The 23363-nt window shown below is 42.1% G+C and overlaps 6 protein-coding genes across 6 annotated transcripts; 2 read left to right on the plus strand and 4 right to left on the minus strand.

Moving 5' to 3' along the window:
- Nucleotides 1-11: 11 nt before the first annotated feature.
- On the minus strand, nucleotides 12-6625 carry BCR41DRAFT_384498 (hypothetical protein). Its single transcript, XM_022027583.1, has 9 exons — nucleotides 6291-6625; nucleotides 6121-6157; nucleotides 5860-5928; nucleotides 5032-5393; nucleotides 3978-4930; nucleotides 3180-3887; nucleotides 2451-3052; nucleotides 2146-2322; nucleotides 12-2049 (listed from the first exon to the last, which is right to left on the minus strand). The coding sequence occupies exons 1-9, from the start codon at nucleotides 6468-6470 to the stop codon at nucleotides 35-37; spliced, it is 5103 nt and encodes a 1700-aa protein (XP_021884168.1). The 5' UTR covers nucleotides 6471-6625; the 3' UTR covers nucleotides 12-34.
- A 306-nt stretch (nucleotides 6626-6931) lies between these two features.
- On the minus strand, nucleotides 6932-11223 carry BCR41DRAFT_319165 (armadillo-type protein). Its single transcript, XM_022021339.1, has 5 exons — nucleotides 11144-11223; nucleotides 9147-11011; nucleotides 7674-9035; nucleotides 7427-7559; nucleotides 6932-7338 (listed from the first exon to the last, which is right to left on the minus strand). Exons 1-5 carry the CDS (start codon nucleotides 11151-11153, stop codon nucleotides 7004-7006), a joined length of 3705 nt encoding a protein of 1234 aa, XP_021884169.1. The 5' UTR covers nucleotides 11154-11223; the 3' UTR covers nucleotides 6932-7003.
- A 1207-nt stretch (nucleotides 11224-12430) lies between these two features.
- BCR41DRAFT_222129 (hypothetical protein) lies at nucleotides 12431-16496 on the plus strand. The gene is made up of 4 exons (XM_022020015.1): nucleotides 12431-12845; nucleotides 12969-13045; nucleotides 13230-13947; nucleotides 14102-16496. The coding sequence occupies exons 1-4, from the start codon at nucleotides 12520-12522 to the stop codon at nucleotides 16188-16190; spliced, it is 3210 nt and encodes a 1069-aa protein (XP_021884170.1). The 5' UTR covers nucleotides 12431-12519; the 3' UTR covers nucleotides 16191-16496.
- On the minus strand, nucleotides 16260-17323 carry BCR41DRAFT_419925 (hypothetical protein; the record flags this gene model as incomplete). The annotated part of the gene is made up of 2 exons (XM_022029828.1): nucleotides 16260-16601; nucleotides 16808-17323. The coding sequence occupies 2 exons, from the start codon at nucleotides 17321-17323 to the stop codon at nucleotides 16359-16361; spliced, it is 759 nt and encodes a 252-aa protein (XP_021884171.1). The 3' UTR covers nucleotides 16260-16358.
- A 411-nt stretch (nucleotides 17324-17734) lies between these two features.
- BCR41DRAFT_348238 (hypothetical protein) lies at nucleotides 17735-19314 on the minus strand. The gene has a single exon (XM_022023249.1). The coding sequence runs from the start codon at nucleotides 19287-19289 to the stop codon at nucleotides 17781-17783; it is 1509 nt and encodes a 502-aa protein (XP_021884172.1). The 5' UTR covers nucleotides 19290-19314; the 3' UTR covers nucleotides 17735-17780.
- A 1892-nt stretch (nucleotides 19315-21206) lies between these two features.
- BCR41DRAFT_348239 (large-conductance mechanosensitive channel) lies at nucleotides 21207-22721 on the plus strand. The gene is made up of 5 exons (XM_022023250.1): nucleotides 21207-21510; nucleotides 21670-21824; nucleotides 21943-22059; nucleotides 22157-22274; nucleotides 22419-22721. The coding sequence occupies exons 1-5, from the start codon at nucleotides 21381-21383 to the stop codon at nucleotides 22712-22714; spliced, it is 816 nt and encodes a 271-aa protein (XP_021884173.1). The 5' UTR covers nucleotides 21207-21380; the 3' UTR covers nucleotides 22715-22721.
- The last annotated feature ends 642 nt before the right edge of the window (nucleotides 22722-23363 follow it).

A 23363-nucleotide genomic window follows, 5' to 3' on the forward strand; every position in this document is an offset into this window, starting at 1 on the left:
TTTTATTTTTTGTTTCTCACTTTTGTGCAGGCTGTTACTTGTCAAGCATGAGCAGTTCGATCTGGTGTTCCAGTGTCTTACAGAACTCTTGTGCTATCTCCATCTTACGCAGCCGCTTTTGACGAGTCTCCCCAGTATGACTATCATCATCGATGTCATCATTAAAATCATCGTGTGCTTCATGTTCTGCTGCATTATCATCCCCAGCACCATTCAAGGACGAAGGTGGATGACCTCTTGAAGATGAAGGAGTATTCGAATGGTTTAACTTTGACCGAGCAATCCGTTCTTGAATCTCGTCCTGTGTCCCAGAGTGGGGCTCAATGTCCACCAAATACTCTGTACCCATATCTGATGGTAACGAATCTTCACCACTCTTCTTATCCATAACTTTTGCTACTGTCTTCTTTTTATCGTCTGTTTCAGTCAATTGTGCCGAAACCCGTCTTCTTCTCTCCCAGAGACGACAACGGCTCCGTTCATCCATGATCCAATTGATATACTCCGTCTCCAACAATCGCCGCTCCAGCTGCTTCAGCGTATCGAAAGTCAACAACAAATCATGCCTCAGAATCCCAACCCGATCTCTTTGGTAGATAAGCTTAGTAGCCCATTGACGATGATGTAATGATAGCCATGGATAAGGTGTTGGCACTATAGCCTTCGAATAATTTTCAAATGGATTTGATGATGTTGGCGAACCTGACGAAGTTGCTGTTGCTGCTGCTGTTGGATTCGGGGGTGCCAATGACGTTGGTTCCTCTCGAGGCCTTTGCTGCTGAAGTTGAGGACGAAATGAGTCTCGGACTTCTAGGAAGATCTCGAAACATTTTTGGTTGATTGTTCGTCCATCACCAAATCCTTCCAGTTCCCCACTTTGCATCTGCTCCTCCAAGTCCTTCAGATACACTGCCCTGGCAGCCACTCGTACGTTCTTAAAAGCATGCTCGCTCTCAGTATATCCATGGCCAGTGCTGAAAATGCGGTAAAATGGCTCTTGGTATCCTCTCAACAGCGTTGGACCTTTGGTACTGAGCGGTTCATCCTGTTTCAGCTTCCATGTAGAGGTCAGCATCCTTTGACTGTTATAGGCTGCCCAGATATTGATCAGAGATGAGGTCAGGAGAACCAAATAAAGCAGGCGTGTTGAAAAAGAGCGTCGTTGTTTTTCATCTTTACAATTCGTTAATCCTTTGAGCCAGTCCATGATTCTATGCATTGCTGTCCCATCCACGTCCTTGGCTTTGGTCTTGGTCTTGTTTTCATTATACAGATCATTCAGTGTACTTTTGCTAGGTTTACCTAACAGCCGTGTTCGGCTAGCTTTGGACCCAATGGGCACAAAGGATGGATTTGAACCGGTGGGCCAATGACCCTTGACTCGCGGACCTAAATGTGTTACAGCACCGGGCCCTGATGTATCTGTACTGACAGTATGGCGCCTTCCTCGAGCATCCCTTGAGCCACGCATTACTGCCAGGTTCTTTCTACTTGGACCATTTGCATCTTGTGGGCTCAAAATAACACTTTGTGCATCATCGTCTGGTCCATGAAGCGAAATTGTGATGTTTGCGGCAGAATCACTTCTTTGGTGGCTAGCATCTTCTCCACTATTACCTGTCGATCCAGTCGTTGCTCCTGAATTATTGAGTCCCGCTTTGCAACGTCGTATGTGGGATTGAATGATTTCAACAAGGTCTTTCACAGTTTCAGCTGTACCCTTGATGATCGCTCCCTTGATCATAGCCTTGACCATAGGGTTTTTGTGCCACTCAATCCCACTAGAGCAGGTCAGCTTGCAAGAAGTCTTAGAGACAAATGTGATACAGTATCGGAGAACAGGGGTGAAGGCATCACTGTAAGGCATTGCCAGGACATTAGATTTAACCACATAGGAGTAGCGAAGATACTCATCCTCAACATCACAGGTCTGGTTTTCTACACAATCGGTTTGATTCAGCTTCACAAGCGGATTATTGACCACCATCAAGTATTTCACCACTCGTGATTTTGCTGTCCCATTTGTCGTCCATTCTTCAACGCTCTGAACTATCATGATAGAAAAAAAAAAAAATAGGGCGTAAGGAAAACTTCTCTTTGTTCCCATAGAATCGGCCTGAGCATTCTTTCGATCCTTTAATTTACCTGTGTTGCTTCGACGTTCATGGAACTCCTTCCAGATTGGACTATCCTTACCAAACAACCATTGACTCATTGTCTTAGCCGAAACATCAAACGTTTGATCCAATTCATTCTTCTCCAGGTGTCCAGGACAATTACAGGATACTGGCTCTGATGGGACCTCGAACCCTGTAGGAAGGTCTTTAAAGTGATTTGTAAGATAACTCATTAATATACGCGCTTCTGAGATTTTTTTTTCCCTTGGGTGGCGTCAACGATTTAAACAAGGTCAAAGCAAAATCAAACCAACATAAAAAGGGTAAAATTACCTTCGCCTTCATCCTTCCATGCCACATTATCCTCTCCAGGCTTATCACCACTTGCTGTTGATGTAGGGGAATGCGTGGCTCCCTCGCGTGATGCTAAATGACCTGATTCTGTCTCTGCTAAAGACCCCGACCCTGCACTGCCCTTCGGTTTGTTTGTAATCGACATGATTCTTCTGAACAATTCCTTGACCGGTAAGCGACCCTTCTTCTCCCCTTGATGAGCATTCGTCCAAATCAGATGCAAAACCTGGTATTCCGTATCCTTAAGCGTGAACTGCTGAAAGATATGTTGAACTCCATCCATGGTCTCAATCCGCCATTCAGTCGATATATCTTTTTGCTCACATTCAATCCCCCGGATTGATGAGAACCGATACATCCGTTTAGTCTCCACACTCAGTCCACGGGCATAAAAATACATGCCTGATTGGGTTAAAAATATCCGACCATAGACCATGATTGGATGGTCTGGCCGAGAATTATCTCTGTATCCACTGGTCCATGAATGAAGCACATATTCTTTTGAATGCACTTTTGTTCCATGAAACCGCATATGCAACTCCCGGTTCCGCACAACCAGCTCCATAGGATAGTGAGGAATTCTTTTTTTTTTTTTTTTTTTTTTTTTTTTAAAAAAAAAAAAAGGCACAGATATATTAACCTTTTAATGTATTGTTTCCCCAAAAATAACAAAAATACAACGCTCTTAGTGAAACTTTATAAACTTACTCAGAAGCGGTGGGGGGCACAACCTTAGGGATCAGATGAAGGGAGCTAGTCATCAGTTTCTCAATTTCAGATTGCTGATGAATGTGACCAGAGCGCTGTGACTCAATAATAGTCGTGGTGGTAGCAGAAGTAGCAGAATTATCTCCTATTAACCGAGACCTCTCGTGAGCTGATGACGCATCTGCATCAAGGTCTTGTGGAGATCGGTCCGATAATTGAAGTGATAATGGCGGTACTGACGTTGGAGCCTGCGAAACATCCGATGCTGGTAACCCTGCAGCGCCTTTCATTTGTGTTGCTTCCGTTGACGAAGGGTCCATCTGACCTGCGGGTTTATCTATGGAGTCGGATGATGAGTCTAACTTTCCAGCGACCGAACTCAATAATAAACTGACACCAGGCACATTAGCAGCCCATCCTAAAGGTCCTAGCGATGTCGACTTTGACTCCTCGGCCTCCTCTGTATTATTATTGGCGTTGTTAGCCCTTGTGTGAGCTTCAAGTAGGTCATCCGCTGAAAATGAAAACGTTGGATTGCCAGAATCAGGCATGGGTGAATAGGGCTCATCTGGTTCTGGAGACCGAGGTATACTCTGTTGCATAAGCATATCCCGCTTAGCCGCTTCGAATGTGTTGACCCAGCTCATCAAATCATCTTCTGACTCTGCTTGGAGTAGGTATGATCTGGCTGCAGAAGGGTAACCACTACTGAAACCCACAAAAAAAAAAAAGTCAGGAAAGTGATGCGAATAGAATTAAAATGGTATTTAATGCAATAAGGATTAGAAATTAGCTTACTGTGTAGCGCAAATGACCTCAAAGCAGAAACGCCGCTCCATCTGAACCATAGCAAGCCCTTGGCTTCCAGAGGCGGGGTTCCCACCTCCGTTCAATGTGACTTGAGAATTCGAAGTGGACCCATACCGAACCTCACAAAGTAACACTTGAATTCGTTCACTTTGAACTACTTGTGATCCTACTGTTGGGTTTGAAACAACACTCTCAAACCCAAACTCGCCTTCTTGGATAAAGAAGTATTTGCGTTGCCAAACAGGGGCTCGATTTTTGGGTTGAGGAATTCGAATATTAAGGTAACCTTGTTTGGTTGTTGGAATGATTTCATTCAAAGTTACACCTGATTGATTGAAGGTAGCGGAATATGGCGTGATCGAATTTGATGTGGATATGGACGAGTTGCTGGATGAGGTGGGTAGTGAGAGAGTTGATGTGTTGATGTTGTTATTTGATCTGGTTAATGCGTTGGTGTTGACAGCAAGAGTATCTGTGGACGTTGAATTCTCTGTAGATGCAGCATGGTTACCGGTAAGGGTAGGCGAAGACTGTGAGAGTGACTGAAACTGCTGTATCGGTATAGGTTGCCGACTATTACCTGTCCCAGGATGAGATATTGTTGCAGGCCTTGGCAGGAGTGCATTGAATGGAACTTGTCCTGCCATTTGTGCAGCAAATGTAGGGCCCAATGCAGCATGTCCGATTGTCGATACCAATTTTTGAGGTGGAGGAGGAGCGTTATTGGAATAACATTTAAGTGATCGACTTGGTTTCCAATATTCGATAGCATCAGCTGTGTATCGTTCCTTTGTCTGTTCTAGTTCCTGAATCATTACTTTACTTGCTTCTTTATGCTCCTTCATGTAGGTTTTGAGCTGAAGGACCTGTAGGCCCATGCTTCCCAAGTGGTCAGCATTTCCTGAGAAGTAGTCGTGTTGAGTAGCCATAAGATCCAGAAACTAGAGGAAAAATAAAAAATGAAAACGATAAGGCATCTGTAGAAAACTTTCCTTCTCCCCCTTTTTTTAATAAATAAATAAAAATAAAAATAAAAAATTACCACCCCGAGCACAAGTTGATCCAAAGAGTCTTGAAACTTGATACAGAGCATTGAGCAAGCCATGGCAGCCTGGATATAGGCTTTGCGTGTATCATAGAGCTGAAAAGCCTCCTCTCTGAGCGCACTGGGTTCTTTCTGTCGACTTTGACCGTTATATTTTGCCAAACTACTCTCGTACTTTTCTAGAGTCTTGTCAAAGACCTTTTTTGCATCCTTGAAATCCTTGAGATCCGTCTTTAGGAAATCATCCAACGGCTTGAGAACTTTTTCATTCACCTCTGTGATATATTGGTGCTTGAGTGCCAGTGTTGTCCGAAATGCTTCACCAGTTAGTTTCATAGCTGGAATGGTGTATTGGGAGCCTAGCCAATGATAAGGGATTGTTAGAGGATTTATTTTATTACTATTATATTATGTATGTTGGCTAAAAGACCATTTAGGATATCAATGACTTTGACCACATAAACAATAGACACGAGGATAAGAAGGAAAGCAGGTGTTGTTGTATATCGATGTCCTGACAGAGTTCTTTCTCTCTCTCACACTCTTTCTTTCTTTTCTTTGTTCACGTCCAGCGATCAACTGATGCGTTTAGGGGTGGATGCGGAGATAATGATTCGGTGGATTGTATTCTTTTATTTTAATTATTTATTATTTTACAAGGACGCGTGGAAAATAATTTACCACTTGACAAGCTCGTGTGATCCCACCTATTTTATCACCACCACTAACCAAGAATAACAATAGTAACAGCAGGATGTGCAGATCAATTTGCAAAGCATGCAATGCAGATAAAATATAATAGTAACTATGATATGTAATCCTTACTTAGCATGCTCTGGGAGAGTAACGGGATTTCGGCCCGCTTGTTGAGGATAGAGGTGACTTCATTCAGTCCTGTTTTTTTTTTTTTTTTTTTTAAAAAAAAAAAAAAAAAAAAAGAAAATGATTTCATGTCATCATTATGGCATTTCCAAGCAGAGAGTTCAAGACATTTTTTTTTGGAGGGTTTGTCTGAAGGTTAGTTTTATATTCCAAAAGGTAAAAAAAAAAAAGAACATGGATATCATCCCTACACGATAAACTTACGTTTCCATTCTTCTGTAAACTGGGCCATTGTCTTTTGCTGTGTTGCATTGTATTGTAGAAAAGAAATAATAAAAGGGAAAAGTCTCTTCAGTTTCTATAGCCGTTATGTGTGACAAAGAAAAATTAGACCCTCTCTCCAACAGAGTCCTTTAATACACGCGTTAATATACCATTGCTGTAAGCCAGGACTCAATGAAGTAGACTTGGCCTTCAAACAGTTTGATATTGGCCCTGAAGTTGGGGTTGTCGAGCAATGCATCTTCAAGTGTAATATTAGCCACAGGAATCATGGCTGCTACACCTTCTGCAGCTGTAGGACCTGCTGGGACTGAGGGTGGATCAGTTGGCATTGTTGGTTATTGAATGATTACAAAAAAATAAAATAAAATAAGGGATGCAATTGTCAATTGGCAATGAAGAAAAGTGAAAGTGAAAGTCTGTTGTCGTCAAGTGTTAATACATGAGTAAAAGAGTGAAAAAGCTGACGAAGCGAGAAAAAAATAAAAGAGTTTGAGAGTTTATTAGATCCCTCGCCCTAACGCTTTTCCTAAAATACATCATTCATCCAGACCATGCGCAGTGCCACTTTGTTTGGATTTTTGGATATCCTCCTCTCTTACACATACACTCTACACTCCACACTCCACACTCCACAGTCTCCTGTACTCGTATATTTTCACATGGCCCATGGCTTATTCTTCTCGAATAACGACTGAAGTTCATTCACAGCATTCAAAACTAGGCCACTCTGCTCCAATTGGATGAAGATGTACAACAACAATGCAAAATAACTGACATATACTTTTGATACCTTTGATGCTTTTGTCTATATTATTTATTTATACTTTTTTATGCTTTGTTTCTTGGATATTTATTAACACCATTATACGACATAATACAGCTCCGTACGCTCATATTTGTTGGTGGCATCGTTATCGATCGATGGATATGACGGGATCATACCATCCTGTGCTAGGATATACATGTTGTTGTAAATCTTCCAGTAGATCTCCCTTACTTTCCTTGCTGGGTGGAAAAGTCCTTGAACAACATATTGTAAAATTGTACCTGGCCCCAAAGCTACTGTTAGACCCTCAATCGCATCCATTACAGCATTGATCACATGTGGCGACGTCTCAAAAATGTTTGGCCAAACATAGTTCAACAGATGCAGTAATGCATCCTCACATCCTAGACCAACAACTCCCAGTGACATATCTAGAAAAACAGTTACAAATAAAAAGTTAATAAAAATTAAGAAAAACATCTTGGAGTAAAAAAACAAAGTTTGTTGTCTCATCCTTACGTTTGACTGTAGTACAAGCCGTTTGACGATGCACGAGGTCACGATCCATGAGTGCATCCTCTAGCAATGGTGTAACTGCGTAAATATAGTCCTTTCCCATCTCTCCTATATATTCAAACACCCATGCCAATGACTACCCAAATTGAAAAAAAAAATAAAAAAATAAAAAAATTAGTTTGTCACTCTATGAAGGTCATTAGTTACAACAATAGGATAAATGTTGTCAGAATAGGGGTCTTTTTTTTACCTTCAAAACACCGTTCTGGACATTGAGTTCGGGTACACGATATTCATTCATGAGCGCAGGCAGGACTGTAAAGGGTGCACATGTCTCTGCAACAATGGCAATCGCAACAGTCGTACAGACACGGTTTTGGCGCTCTTGCACTTTCAAATTGTTAAGAAGTGTTGCCAACACATCCTGTGGTCCAATTGCCTTGGCGATATAACCGAATGTGTTGACTGCTGCACGACGAATACCTTTCTTGTGCGCCTTCAACATATCCAGTAGCTCAAAGCATACACGCATCCATTCTCTTGCACTCACATACTCTGCTCCACGATCTGCAATACGACCCACCAAGTCAATATTGTTCTCCTGCACTTTTTCGTGTCTGTTCTTCAGAATGGGTGTCAGGCGCGGCAGCAAGTCCTTAATCGGTGGTGTCATACTACTCATACCAATCACGTTTACGATCGCCTTCAGTGCTCCCAAAATTGATCCCAAAACCTCTGGGTATTCCTCTCCAAGATATTCAAACAGCACCAAGCCCAGATGTCCCATCAGCTTCTCCTCTCCACAAGTCTTCATCACCACTGCAATACGTGAGATCAAATCAGCGGCTTGTTGACGGACCTTAGCTGATTTGTTATTCAAGCGCCAAAGAATTGTGGATGTGATCTGAGGAAGATAAGCCTTGCTGCGATATCCCAGTGCATTGACAACGGTTCCAAAGCCATTCAACATCACAATATCCTCCACCGTCTGCTCCTGGAATGCATACAGGATACCATCAATCAAAGTCTCTTCAAGACGTCCATCAATATCCGCAGCGCCCAACTGTGAGATAACCTTTTCGATTGTCTCCATGACCATCTTACGATAGGGCTCCGATTCATCTTTCAAGTCGTCCACAATCCTGGAAACAATCTCTGTCACACCAACTTTCTGTGCCAACTCAACGGTTGTCTCAACCAGCTGCTTGTAGTTCCTGCGATCCAGGGCCATACGGCGCACCCAAAAGTTCTTGAAGAACTCTGGCAAGATCTCCTCTTTAATATACTGAGGAGTAACTCCGTCTGTGCCCGCACATTGTTTAACAACCTTCAGTACAATCTTCTTCATTTCCTCATCCGGTGACTGGAACTCTCTAATCAGAATAGGCATAACCTCCTTGGTATGGTAGTTGGCATACTCAACGTCCATCAACGGAATGATATAACCAATCGCTTTTAGAAATGCAGCGAGACCCTTGCCTCTGTGCTTGCGTGTACCAGACCAAAGGGGCGCCAGTACAGAGTCAAACGATTCAATACCATAGGGATGTGCCGCTTCTGCTAATGCTGCAATAGCAAGCGATGTAATAGTCCTAACTTTTTGTTGTTCATCCTACGATATATCAAAATAAATAAAAAATAAGAAATGATAAATAAAGTTAATAACCCTGCTATACAAATCTTGCAATATTCCAATATCACACCTTTTTTTTTTTTTTTTTACCTCCAAACCCTTGGCTATGGTATCGACTAAATTCTTGAGATGAGGGAGAATGGCACATCCAAGCAGGATAGCAATCTGCTGTACAATTTTGATACCTGTGTGTCGAGCTTGCCATGATTTCTTGCTGTTACAGACAGCCTTCAAGAAAGGAAGAAGCGTTGGGATACCGAGAGCTGATGCAACCACTGAAAATGCACGTGCTGTTGTATTTCGAACATATTCATCCGCATGATCGATATCAGGGCGCATGGTGGCAATCATAGTTGTTAATCCTGCTGCCTTACTCAAGTTGCTGATAATCTCTCGACCCTCAACACGAGCATAGTAATCTTCATCAATCAACAAGGGCTCAATCACAACCAAGATCTTATGCACAAATGGACGAACAAGATCATCCAATTTGTACAAAATCCTATCAATAACCTTTACCAGCAAATGGCGCTCCTGATCTTCCAACGTAGGTGACATGAGCAAAGGCAAGATCTGGTTGAAAAGTGGTCCTGCACCAAAATCGCGTGCCTTATCCGTGATGGTTCTGAGGGCTGCTTTACGCATGGGTGGTGTTCCGTTCTTAATCTTGAGCAAAAGTCGCATAATCTTGCGCTCCTTGATATCCTCAGCCGACATGGAGGACTCATCCTTCTCGTCCAACAGTTTCCCAAAGTGTTGCATATCTTCCTGTTTAAAGAATGGCAGGTTACTGCCTCCTGGGACCTCAATTTCTGCGGGCGAAATACCATAGTTTTGCTTCATGTTCTCGTCCTGCATCATGAACCCGCCTGCATATGGTGTAGGTGTCGCCATGAGCTTGCGGGCAGGCGTACGGATGGGCTGATAGTTTGCTGGCGGCTCAAGGATCTTGTACCCAGTAGTAGGGAACATGGCATCCAGCTCCTCATCCGATAAAGGTCGATTGCGCATATCAATTTCATGTTCCCAGCGCTGTGCGTTCATTGCTTCGGGCGTCATTGGAACTGTAATGTTAGGTGTGACCATGCCAAGCCCGCCCGCCATAGGTGTTGCACTAAACATCCCTGAAGGTGCTACAGGTGTTTCGTCCCATCTGGATCGCTTAGCCACAGGTGTTTCAGCGGCTCCAGATACCTTTGGCGTTGCATCCCATGATGCACCGGCGTTAACAACAGGAGTCTCATCCCAACGATTGCGTTTCTTGCCTTCAACCTTGGGAGTTTCCTCCCATCGATTTGACGGTACAGCTACATGGTCATCAGGCTCATCCCACGACGATTTGGTAGCGGCAGGCGCTACAACAGGAGTAGCAACATCCCAACGTCTTTTCCGTCCAGTGGGTGTAGGTGGAGGTGGAGCTTCCAGTCCGGTCGCTTTTTGTGCCTCCTTCTTTTTTTCCGCGATAAGATGCATGACCCGCTGTTGTTCCTTTTCCAGTTCTGTCTCTTTCATAATCTCAGCATATGATCTAGCCTCTGATCCATTAGCATCACTATCCTTATTACTGAAGGGATCCTGTCTAGACGGTGAGAGCACTCTGTTCAGACGTCTCTTGTGATAATCGCCCTCCCTGTCAATAATCCGTTGTGATTCTTTCCTCCCAGCAAATGGGTCCGTATCATCATCGTCTACAGAGGCAAGATGTGCAAAAGCCTCCTTGGGCGCTGAGTATGAAGAGAGTTTCTTGCTATTCTGCTGCGCCATCCTTTTTGAAAGCTCATCCTCTTCCTCTTCTTCATCCATAGGCAACTCAGTTGAATAGCCCGCAAATTTATCACCCGCGTCGTAAATATCCTGATCATATCCAACACCACCAGTTAGCGACACGCGTGTGTCCTCACGCTGTGTTGACTTGTCTCTCTTCTCTTTCTCTGCCTTGATCTGTGCGCTAATGTCTGCTTTTTTTTTTTTTTTTTTTTTTTTTTAAGAATGAGAGTGAAAAGATTTTGTTTAAAATAGTGCTAATTGTTAGATTGGAATGAATTTGTATGATGACATTATAGAAATTATAGCAATGGTTTGCTTACCGTCAGCCATGGTGATTGTCTATAGTCGAGGAAATGGGTTTGATTGTAGAAGCAGAGCTGTTTGTTTCTAATCTCTGCAGCAGGACAAGCAAGGGCAAGAAAGTTAGACAAATACGGCAATATAGGATCACTTTTATACGTCAGTGGTAATTGATTGGCTGAAGGAAATAAGGGAAGGTGTTTATTGGTCGCCCAGAGCTCTGGGCTTAAAATCAAAGAAGCAACTGTAAGGAATTGATATCACCGAGGAAGTGACCGAGCAGATCAGAGGAATCGGGCTTGTTTGTCCTGGTTGGAACACAATCTACGATACTGAGTAAAGGAAGGTCTGGAAGCCGTAATAATTTAATGGCTCTTGCAAGATTCTTTGTTGCAAGAAAGCGGGTAGCCGAGCCTGGGCCAACACCAACTGAACGCAACATAGCTTCTTCTGTAAACGACTTCACCTAATGCTAATCTTTTGAAGGCACATTGAACGCAGATTTCATCTGTAGTAAAGAGCCCTTCTCTTAATTCAAGGATTCCACATAAACAAACACTTCCCATATTGGCCATCTTCGACTTTTGCGTGGCGTCTTTTTTCAGCTTCTGTATTTTTCTGATGCCATACTAGTATAACAGCGCCGCTTTGTGTTGACGTTGTTCCTAGATGTGTTCCAACCTACGTCTCTTTTCACGTCTTCATTTTTTAAGTACGGTATATGTCTGTAGAACGTATATTATGTGAGCATCCGAGTGTATACGTGTGTCGACTTTCGACTTGTGACTTCAGCCCAGCTTCTGCTATGAGCGTCGATCCAAAAAAGAACAGACACAAAAGCCATTTCCCTTTTTAGCCGTTGAGATCTTTTTTGCTTGGCGAAGATGGCGACTTTGGACTAGGAACGAATATTGTCATCATTCATTTGATACTCCCTCGGAGACTACTAACATTCGGAGGACTGAGTTTTTTTTGTACTGTGAGGCTGAGAGATAATCAAGATTGGCTATTGATTTTGATGCTCTTGTCCTTGTTGGAACGAATACGGCGTCTCTTTTCGAAATAATGCAATTGGGGCATACCAACGCAAAGCTTACTTTGTTTGTATAAATAGGAGCAAGTAATTCTCATTCCCCCCCACCATCCTTCCCTCCCTCTCTCTCGGACAAAGTATAAACAAACAAGCGGCTCTATCTCAAATAAGCGCGAAACCAACATTTCTTACCTCTTCTCTTCTCTCTTCTCCGCTCTCCTCTCTTTTTTCCGTCTCACCTTTATCCTTGCTTCTGATCTGCCTTATTCTTGTTTCATCTTTCATTTTACTTTTCCACTCTTCTTTCGTTACACTTTTTTTTTTTTGTATTGAGGGATACATTGAACAATAACTCTTAATTGCATGGACGTCTTCCGTCGCTCAGCATCGTCCTCCAACAATTCGGAAACTCATTCTCTAAAGGAACTCTACTCTCCGTCACAGAACGAGGCTGTGCACCCATTGATGGGTAATGTTTATCAACATCACAATACAAGCAGCACTAGTGGCCCTATGTCTTCATCCACAACAAAAAATGCAAAAGTGGTTGCAGCGGGGTTAGGTGGAACCTCTCGTTCAACCGCACAAATGGAATTCAATGTTCTCTCAGAACCATCTAGCTTAAAGCAGCTCCGTGCTCTGACCGTCAAGAACTTCAAAGTCAGAATCAGGGATCTTGCACAAACAATGTATGGCTCACTCTTCACAGAAGGGAGAATGTCAAAATTAAAGTGTGGCTAAATGCTTTGGTTCCTAATTCACAAAATCTGTGCACTGCCTCATCTCCCCCTTTTTTTTTTTTATCTTTGTAGTAATGCAGTCTTCCAGCCGGTTTGGATGATGCTCGTCCTTGTTTTCCTGCACCTCTCTGCTAAAGATGCTTCAAATCGTGAGTACCTCCATATGTTTTCCCTTAATCACCTCATCTACTTGATCATTCACCCATATGCTTATCACTACAAAGAGCAGAAAAAATCCTCCTTGCTGTACGTTCCAACGAAAATGTTGATCTCTATACTTACACATGTTGAGCACACTACATACTCTTAATCTATTTGCTCAACCTTCTCCAGATATGGCTGTTAAGGCTCTCCCGTACCTCTCTCATGACACTTGCAAGTCTACAACAGACTGCACCTATTTTGGATATACTGGCGTCCCTAGCACAGATCCCATCATCACCGAGCTCTCTAGCTTCTTCGCTGCTTCGGAACCCCAATCGGTTGTACCAAAGTATTTCGAGAGCGAGCAGGCCATGAGTACTGCCTATGATGTCTCTCCAGTCAACTTTGTTGTTGGCGTTATCTTTGTGACACCATCCACTAACTTGACAACAGTAGCACCGCCTCCTTCTTCAGGGACAAATGATCCCACTTTCACCTACCGCTACACAATCATGGCCAATCACACTGCTCATGCTAAGCATGAGTATGTCAGCTCCCGCTTTGCCACAGCACAGGCCTATATCGAACGTGCTGCAATCAACTTGCATCGCAAAGCCAACAATAAACCCCCACTATCTTCTCCTCTCCCTTTGAAAAGTGCAGGCGACCCAGGCATAGGCATAACAGGCGCAGGGCGCACATTCATTTCGTACGCCAACTTTGTGGGACTGGGTACCTCGATCAACTCTGCTCTAAATGCATTTTATGTCATCTTTTGTTTTCAGGCTGTCTGGCTTGGTGTCCTTGATATCCTTGTGGTAGAGAAGAGTAAGCGTATCAGATCCACCATGTCTATGATGGGTCTTAATTCCAATGCATATCTTGCTTCCATTTGGCTCATGCAAAAGTAAGTGATACCCCCCATGAATCGTCTTTTTTTTTTCTTTTCTTTTCTTTTCTATTCTATTCTTTTCATCGCTATTATTGAATGTCCTCATCCTGAATATGAGAATGAGAGGTCTAAAGAGCTCGGTTGTATATTGCCTCTCCTATATAATTAGCATCCAGAACTTGGTCACTTGCGCATTAATGCTCTTCATCCTCTTTGTCGGCCGAATTTTCACCCGCACCAACGCCTTCATAGTCTACTTGCTCCTCATCCTCTTCTCCTTCAATGTAACCGCAATAGGCACCATTGCCTCAGTCCTCGTTCAAGACCCCAAAAAAACCAACACGGTCAATTTTTTGCTTCTCGGGCTCACAGTGGGGTCTTATGGTATATGTAGTGCACTTGTCTATGGTCGAGGAGCTGTAGATCCCACAACTGAAACTTTGATCTTCTTGATCCCTTCTGTGGCCCTTGGGCGAGCCATCAACTACATCACAGGCGTAGAGGCAGCATTAGGAGGCGTCACATTCGACAATCTGGCTTCTGGACCATGTGGCAAAGCATTGTGGATGATGGCTCTGGATTGTGTTTTGTTCTACTTCTTGGCCTGGTATATGGACGCTGTCTTCCCAGGAGAGTATGGAAGTGCTCTCCCATTTGACTTCTTTTTAAGGCGCAGCTACTGGGGGATTGGTCAATACGAACGTGCAGCCGACAAACCGAATGTGGTTATGCCTCGAGCCCCATCTGCTCGCCAAAATGCTCTTCAACAACAGCAGCATCAAGGTGGACATGAGGCGCATGCTGACATGTTTGAAGACTTTGATATCACTCGAGTGCCTGTTGAGGATCGCGGAGTCATCCAAGTCACCAACCTTCGAAAAAGTTTTACATCCCCTCCAGGATATGCCTATTATTTACCTATCATTGGGCTCTTTCTCCAGATCTTTTATCCGCCTTCAAAATCCACCAAAACATCTGGACCTTTGGCAGGTATTCAGAAGAAGGAAGTCGTCAGTGGAGTGGATCTTGAGATCCATCGGAATGAGATCTTTGGATTCCTGGGCCATAACGGCGCTGGCAAGACAACTTCTCTCTCTATGATCATGGGCGCCTTAAACCCGACTGCAGGAACTATCGTCGTCAATGGGCATTTGATGCCTGGAAGTGAAGGTATCAAGCGTAGGGAGATGGACCTGAGAACACTGGCTGAGGTTCAAAAACAAATGGGAGTATGTCCACAGCACGATGTGCTCTTTGATACGTTGACTGCATGGGAGACCATTCAGCTGTACGCTGCGATCAAAGGAGTCAGAGTGGTGAGTCGGAAGTCTACACCAGCTGAAACAAGGGCAAGGCTAGATGGGAATGCAGACAGCAATGGTACTTCTTCATCTTCAGACATCGAAAAGAGTATACTGGATGAATACCTGGCCCACTTACTGGAAGATGTCTACCTTCGTGAGAAGAAACATGAACGTGTCGTCACATTCTCTGGAGGCATGAAACGTAAACTGTCGGTCGCTTTGGCGTTTTTGGGTGACCCCAAAGTCGTGTTGTTGGATGAACCAACTACAGGCATGGATGAGTACACAAAGAAGAGTATTTGGCAATTGATGCAGGATTCTAAAGCAGGAAGGACAATCTTATTGACGACCCATTCGATGGAAGAAGCAGATGCGTTGAGTGACAGAATTGCGATCTTGTCTCATGGAAAACTTCAGACCCTGGGTAGCTCCCTGTTCCTTAAAAACCGATTCGGAGTAGGGTACCGCTTGAGTCTGGAGAAGCGACGTGTGATGTTGAGTGATCAGGACCGTGATGACATTCATCCTAAGGGCTACGGAGAGCAACAGGTGCCTACCAAACCTTCATCCCAATGGCATGGAAATAACAGTGAAAATATTGATGAGCAGGGCCAAACAATTCTTTTCGATGAGGCAAAGACCACAGAAATCGTAAAGAAGCATTTCCCAGACGCTACAATTGATGTCAACACATCGACGGATATTGTTTACGTGCTCCCGACTACCGGCACAATGGAGCAACGGAGTGGACGTACGGCTCAAGAGTATATTAGAGATAAGAAAGCAGCTTTGCCCGGATTGTTTGAACATCTGGATCAAGAAATTGCAGCGAATCGATTGGGTGTCAAGAGCGTGGGTCTTTCATTAACTACATTGGAAGAAGTCTTTGTGAATCTGCAACAGCAAGATGAGGCTGAGAAGGCTGCGAAGGACGAAGCAGAAGCCGCTCAATAATAAATAGTAAAAGGAGGGGAATAACTTATCATGTCATATTATAGAAAGATATGTAGCACTTTTAACATTAATAACATTTACAACTGCATTTCTTTTATTTCTTTTTATGAACTTGTTAATGTGTGTGTGTGTGTGATGCAGAATTGATAGATCTTCCTTATCCTGCTTTCAAGTAAAGATATGCGACTTGGACAAGTTAAATGACATCAAAGTACCAACACTAGCCTGAGTTTCGCTATCGAAAATCTTGTACTCCTCAGACTTACGCCATGCAGCATAGACTGGGTGAGTATCAACAGTCTCCTTGAGCTTCCAAAGTCCAGGGCTACTAATGGGGCCAAGGACCTTCTCAGAGTCTAAACCCAAGAATGTGTCCAAGACCACCGCAGTCTTAATATCGGCTAATGTGAACTAAAAAAAAAAATAAAAAATAAAAATAAAAAAATAAAGACGCAGTAGAAGGAAGATAGAAAAGAAAGAAAAAGTATTGGTCAGATCGTTGAAGATTATGCAGCTCTACAAGGATTATTTAATAGTTGTCTTTGTCTTTGCCTTTGTCTTTGTCTTTGTCTTCGTGTGTTTGTACAGACAGATGCTCGGACAGTTAATGTTCATACCTTATTGTCAACAAAGTGTCCCGTATTGCCATTCTCCATCAAATGTTTTTCACAGAGCTTGACCCAGTCGGGAAGAGTAGACTCCAAGAGTTGGTTCAAACTCTTGACGCGAACTTCCTCAAAGGTCCAAAAAACCTTGTCAACAAACTTTGTATTCAACATCACAGCCTGAGCATAAAAGATGTCGTTCAGAGTCTGCTCACGAGCATTATCGCCCAACAGACCAAACTTCGCAGCCAGATACCGTTCCATCGCTAACGATTCTGGGATCTCGATTGTGGTGTTGGTCTTGAGATCGGTCTCAATCAAGACAGGCACGTACCCTGTGGGGGTCGTTGTCTTGTCCTGAGGCCATTTCTCCATGGTCGTAAGCTTGTTTTCCCATTGGATCCCTTCACCTCCAAAGCAGAGTAATGCGCGAGGACAGGCACCCAGACCGTGGAATGAGAAATAAAAGACTTGAAACTTGGTTGACTCCTTCTTGACTTCATAGGAAATTTCTTTGGGGAGAATCATTTTTAGTATTTACTATAGCCGGAAGAAAGAGAGTGGGGAATGGTCTTTTTTTGAGGTTATTGTTGAGCTTTTTATACTTTGATTTATTCAAGTGAAACATTTTTTCTCACGGCTGTCGGTCATAGGGTAGGAGAAAGCCTAACCCTTGTGTCAGCGCAGCAATTTTTTGTCCAAAGGATTGATCTGATCCATCCCGGTAATTAGTTGTATTTTCTCCTCAAACTTAATGCTTTTGCATCAAGGCAAGGGGCCAAGAGTCGGATTTTCCGGAAAGGAATATTTGCAGGCTTTAACACACAACCAAATTGACAGAGCCCACTTGCTGAACAAATTGCAATAGGCTACCGAGGTGCTGCGCTGAATGATATTTTAAAAAAAAAAAAAAGGTTTTGAGCGCAAAAGCAGTAACTTTTTCCCTTTGTTTTTTATTTTTTTTAATGAAGAATTAGTAAGCTACCTAATGATAAATAATTCCACGGCGGTTAAAGATACCAGCAATTGACCCAACGGCGGCTGGATCCTTGTCTTTGAGCCCGATAACCTCCTCCAAACACGGCCAGTTTTCCACCATCCAGACTGCTTCATCTGGTCCTATGAAATGGGCTCCATGGTGGAATGCCAAGTATCTCAGGCGCTTCAAATTAATCAACTTGTCCAGGCCTGCATCTAATGTCAAGCTGTATCCAGTAGTTATATGAAGTTCTTGGAGCTTTGTTAACTTGCCCAGACGCTCAAACAGGATTCGTTGCTTTGCCTTTCTCTCCTCATCATTATAAACATCAAGCACGAGACTGAGCTCTAGTCTCTGTAACTTAGAACAGACCCATTCCTGTCCTGTAATAATATCTGTAATTCTAGCCACGCTTGTTTCAAGCAAGGTGAGGTTCCTACAGCTGGACAGGAGTACCGGAATTACTCTGTCTGTAAAATCAAATGTGGGGGCTGACAAGTCCTCAATCATATCACAGAACCTTGTCCCCCCATTCAATGGTCCCCTTGGCTTGAGTAACTCTGCGAGACAGAGGGGCCCAAAATCAGATTGCCATGCATGCAACTTCCGGAGCCGATTCATCTTTCCAAGAAAAGCCGCCAACTTCTTGTCGTTCAATTCAGCCTCCGGAATGATCAAGGATTCGAGATGCGGCAATGACTCAAGAGCCGGTGCCAATGTTCTACAGAAATCGACCATGTCCTCCGTAGCGCCATCGTAAAAAGTAAGTGATCTCAGGTTTGGGCAACTTTGGATAAATGTTACCAAGCTGTGAGCTTCAGAGATTGGATGAGGTCCAATAACCTTAGTCTCACACAATGTCAATTCGAGGAGGTATCCAAAAGCGAACGCACCAGCTGCAGTCCCGACGTCGGCACCAAGGTTGCCTATCAGTTTCCCAACTGCCCACTGAGGAATGTCTACACGTGTCAACTCCAAGATCTCAAGTTGACTACACATCCGAAAAAACAGATCAATCTCCTCAGCGTGGATAATGAAGTCGTGGAGTTTAAGTTCCCGGAGATGTGGACACTGAAGCACAGCATTGTAAAAGTCTTTAGCCCTATAGGTCCAGGTACCTTTCTCATGAGCCCAGTTAATTTCACACTCTTGAAGCTTAAAGTTATTGGCAATCATCAAATTGGAAAGACGATACAGAAGATCCTCAAAGCGTTGTGACTTGTCGCGCCGAGATACCAGTTTCCGGAGACGGCTGCACCCACGTAATAATAAGATGTGCTCTGCATAGCGGTAAGTAAAATAAATCTCTTCGATGTAGTGTTTATGCTTCTCAAGTGTCTGGCCGTCAACGGCGCTCCAGTTTGGGGTGTCGACATTGATAGTTTTCCATAGGAACCGTATAAAAGCCTCATGAAAAGCCTTGGAAACATAGATGCATGACTTGATATCACCTGTGTCAAGGCACGCAACTATTTTGTCAAGCACTTCAGGAATGTCAAATGGATGGAGTCGCATTTGCGAGTAATGGAATGATTGAAAGAGGGATGGGGGCGAAGTTGAGCATGCGCGTTTTTGTTTTTATTACTTGTCCAATGTCAGTGCGACGGTTTTTTTTTTTTTTTTTTTTTTTGCCACGCTATTGAAGAAGGGCTCTTTCAGCACAGCCTCAACAAATCAGCCACCACAACTGATCAGACAAATGTCTTGAGTGTTGACACTTGCTAGTTGATGAATTCTTTGCTCATATCAGGCTTATGAAAAGACGACTGTAAGAGAAGAGAGAGAGAGAGGAAAAGAGAGAGATTCATTTTTATTTCCTACTAGCGCAAGATAGATGGCTAACATAGTTTGCTCCGAGTAGATCCTACTCACTGTAACCGTGATCTTGAGTGGATGCAAGGTAACTATAGTTTGACATGATAGTCCTTGTTTCAAGAATTGTTGTTCACTATTTTGATGGATGGAGTACCAGAAGTCTTGAATGTGTCGCAACACTCTTGACACTTGCGCTTCTGATGCTAATAATGGTGATAATGATAATAAACAATGACAATGAACTTGATGATTTAACCTAGGTTTATCCTTATTGACTTGAAACCCATCTTGGACCATACATCCTAGTGTACGTGCATGTTCTTTGGATATTCTTTCAGCAGGAGGGAAAAGAGCGACGGAAAAGATCTTTATTTTTCCGTATTCGAATATGAACTTGGTACGTTCGTATGAAATATTGCGTAAAGACTATGGGTCCAGTTTCTCCAGTTTATTGAACAATGGCAAATGTTGCGTTACTTTTTTTTCTATTTGCAGTTGCTTCATTATAGGCGGCGACAATGACAATGCAATGACCGAGACGCCAATGGGCTACCCGTCTCGCCTCCCTTCTTCTCCTCCTACTGAGTTGTCTCACTGCATTATATATATTTGCACTGTCGAACGTAGGAAATGTAGACGTAGAGAATAAACCTTGACCCACGAGCATTAAGTACCTGATTTCAAAAAACTCTTTAAACAAAAAAAAAATAAAAAATAAAACTAAAAAAATAAAAATATGTATAAATATAACATGCCTATTCACCGTACCTCCCATCTTCAATCGCCCTTTTTATTTAATTTCTAATGTAGCTGAACGAGTTTGACTTGGATCGACGTTTTTTTATGTTCCTGCCGAAACTTGTCCAAACAGAAAATCGGGCGTGAGATTTCAAATAACCTCCAAAATAAAAAATAATCATTACTCGGGGTAGAACAAAAGATGTCATTAAGAAAAAAAAAAAAAAAAAAAAAAAAAGAGGTTATCTTGAGAACCCTCTTTCTCTCTTTTAATTGAAGGTGGGTGAGAATAAATGAATTAGATCCGAAATGAGTGCATTTGACGCGTTTCGTTCGGTATGGGTTTTATACCAAACACAAGCCAATGAGAGCCATGGGGTCGATCGATAAAATCTGCACGTAGACTCTAGTTGGAACTCAAGTTCTCTACATAGTTGAGCACATGGGCGCAGTTATTCGGGCATTGAAAAAGGTAAAGAGAGTAAAAGAAAGTCGAGAATAAATATGTAGCATAAAATAAACATGTGTGTATTTGTATCCTGTCTTTTTTTATTTTATTTTTTTATATATTCCTGACAAACTGCAGATGCATATTACTTAAAATGACAGAAAGTGATCGACCAAAAAGAGAAACAACTTTTGCAATTTGACCGTTAAAATGCAAGTTGAGCAGTTAAAGAATCTCTTCTCCAATGCTAGTTTTACCTGAGGGTTTTTTTTTAGTTTCATATCATTTACCTCCGCTTCTTGCTTCTTTGGACCTGAAAAAAAAAAAAAAAAAAAAAAAAAACATCCATTCAGATCCACCTTAAATACACGTATATTCTCTCTCTCTCTCTTTTTTTTTTTTTTTTTTTTTTTTTTCTTTCAGCATTGGTTCATACTTGCACTTTTTCTCTATCATCAACTTTTTCCTTCTCTTTCTCTCTCTCTCTCTATCTCTCTATCTCCATCATTCCATCGCTTCCCTACTTTCTTGGTCTCTTTTAGCCTCTATCACAGATTACTTTCTTCCTCCCGTTCTTTCTTTTTTTCACACACAAAAGTATAATAATGAGTCCCAACAACGCCGTAGATCCTGTTTATGTGGTCGATGATTCTATTCAGGAGGAGAAGCTGAAGAAGCGTGGCTTCAACCCTGTCAAGAATATCACCCATGGTGTCGCTGGTGGCATCTCACACGGTAAAAAGAATCCTTTCCTTTTCTTTAAAAAACGAACAAACAAACAAACAGATAAAACAAAAACAAGCTTACTGATCTACTTTTTTTTTTTTTTTTTTTTTTTTCTTTCTTTCTTTCGCTTTCTCTCCCTTCGTAATTGAACATTCAAAAATCTCATAGTCGAAAAGGGTGTCAGCCACGTGGGCAAACGATTAAACAAAGTTCCTGGTGTGAAGCATGGTGTGTCATTCTTTAATGACTACCGGAACTTCCTGGATCGTGGCAACGTCATTGACCTGGCTGTAGCCGTTGTCATCGGTGCTGCCTTCACTGCTGTAAGTTTTTTTTTTATAAAGTTAACTTGTCCTCCGTTTCATTAATTGAAACATTAATGAATGTGGATGTGTTTAATTTTTTTAACTTAATAAATCCCCCCCCCCTCTCTATTTGTAGATTGTCACCAGTTTGGTCAACGACATCATTACCCCTCTCCTTGCCATGACCTCTGGCAAGAACTTGGAGGAGAATTTCCTCATCTTGCGTCGCAACGAGGACTCCACTGAGAGCGACGTAAGTGGGGAGGAATGAACCTGACTATTATTATTACTATTATTGTTATTATTATTATCATTTTGTTCTTAACTTATGTATACGTATATTTATATAGTGGGCAACTAGAGATCAGGCAAAAGCTGCTGGGAATATCACATGGAACTGGGGTAACTTCATCCAGACTGTCCTCAACTTCTTTATCATCTCTGCCTGCGTCTTCATTCTTGTGAAAGGTAAAAATCAATGAACGCGTCAGTTTTTTAAAATTATTTTGGATCCAACAACTAATTATCTCCGTTTATTTATTTATTTATTAATTAATTTATTTATTAATTTTATTTATTAACAAAAAAAAAAAAAAAAAAAAAAAAAAAAAGTCTACCAAATGGCCCGTAATTCAACGACGGAGGAGACTGAAAAGGAATGCGATTACTGTTTAAAGAAGATCCCAATGGACGCAGTCCGTTGCTCCCTTTGCACGACCTGGTTAGATTGGGATGCTTGTGCCAAAGTGAAGCAGATGGAAAGTGCAGCCACCGGTGCTTGCACCCCTTATGCTGCAACAGCAAGTATCAGCAGCAGCAAAGCACCCACGGTCGATCCATCCGCAAACAACAACGGTACTTTTCCTAATCAATTCCATCCAGCGCAGACAAGCCTGGGTCGTTTTTAAATATAAGTTTTTTTTTTTTTTTTTTCTTTTCCTTAGCCAATTGAAAAGTGAAAAGAGTGAAAAGAAAGTGATATCATAAAAGGGTTTGGAGAAAGAGTTTTGCAGAGGAAAAAATATCCCTCCCCCACCCTCCTCCCCAACCTTTCTACCCTTCCCATTCTCTTTCCTCTTCCTGTCTCTTTCTTTCATCTCTTCGGGGCGATAGATCCTACTTTTTTTTTATTTTATCATTCCTAGCATTTCGTTCATCCATTCATATTTTCTTTAAAAAAAAAAAAAAGCATTGTAATATTATAGCATTAATAAAAATTAACATGAAAAAAAAAAAAAAAAAAAAAAAAAACTTAGAGATATGCTCATGTGCATACTTTCTTTCTTATTATTACTATTTATTTATTTATTTATTTATCCATCAATCCGAAAAATAAAAAATAAAAATAAAAACTTGGGGAAAAAGACTACATTCCAGAAAAACGGATCGGTGGTCAGCATCAGTATCCCATTCTACCTACATCACAAAATAATTGCCATTTTTTTTTTTTTTTTTTTTTTTTCATATTTATCTACACGAAGGATAGGAAATATAAAATATATATAAAAAAAAAAAAAAAAAAAAAAAAAACAGTCGTTTGCTTTATGCAAGGGGAAA

Source organism: Lobosporangium transversale (genome assembly GCF_002105155.1).
Source record: "Lobosporangium transversale strain NRRL 3116 chromosome Unknown BCR41scaffold_7, whole genome shotgun sequence".
NCBI lineage: Eukaryota > Fungi > Mortierellomycota > Mortierellomycetes > Mortierellales > Mortierellaceae > Lobosporangium > Lobosporangium transversale.

Bases quoted from the DNA above. Each gene is read 5' to 3' on its own strand.
- BCR41DRAFT_384498 (XM_022027583.1), bottom strand. From the start codon at position 6,470: ATGCCAACTGATCCACCCTCAGTCCCAGCAGGTCCTACAGCTGCAGAA. The intron at 5,929-6,120 runs GTAAGTTTATCG...AAAAAAAAACAG, and splicing joins GTTTACAGAAGAATGGAAAC to GACTGAATGAAGTCACCTCT. The intron at 3,053-3,179 runs GTAAGTTTATAA...AAAAAAAAAAAG, and splicing joins GTGCCCCCCACCGCTTCTGA to AATTCCTCACTATCCTATGG.
- BCR41DRAFT_319165 (XM_022021339.1), bottom strand. The intron at 9,036-9,146 runs GTAAAAAAAAAA...GATATATCGTAG, and splicing joins CCATAGCCAAGGGTTTGGAG to GATGAACAACAAAAAGTTAG. The intron at 7,339-7,426 runs GTAAGGATGAGA...CTGTTTTTCTAG, and splicing joins GGCTTGTACTACAGTCAAAC to ATATGTCACTGGGAGTTGTT.
- BCR41DRAFT_222129 (XM_022020015.1), top strand. From the start codon at position 12,520: ATGGACGTCTTCCGTCGCTCAGCATCGTCCTCCAACAATTCGGAAACT. The intron at 12,846-12,968 runs GTATGGCTCACT...TTATCTTTGTAG, and splicing joins AGGGATCTTGCACAAACAAT to TAATGCAGTCTTCCAGCCGG. The intron at 13,948-14,101 runs GTAAGTGATACC...CTATATAATTAG, and splicing joins TCCATTTGGCTCATGCAAAA to CATCCAGAACTTGGTCACTT.
- BCR41DRAFT_348238 (XM_022023249.1), bottom strand. From the start codon at position 19,289: ATGCGACTCCATCCATTTGACATTCCTGAAGTGCTTGACAAAATAGTT.
- BCR41DRAFT_348239 (XM_022023250.1), top strand. From the start codon at position 21,381: ATGAGTCCCAACAACGCCGTAGATCCTGTTTATGTGGTCGATGATTCT. The intron at 21,511-21,669 runs GTAAAAAGAATC...AAAATCTCATAG, and splicing joins CGCTGGTGGCATCTCACACG to TCGAAAAGGGTGTCAGCCAC. The intron at 22,060-22,156 runs GTAAGTGGGGAG...ATATTTATATAG, and splicing joins AGGACTCCACTGAGAGCGAC to TGGGCAACTAGAGATCAGGC.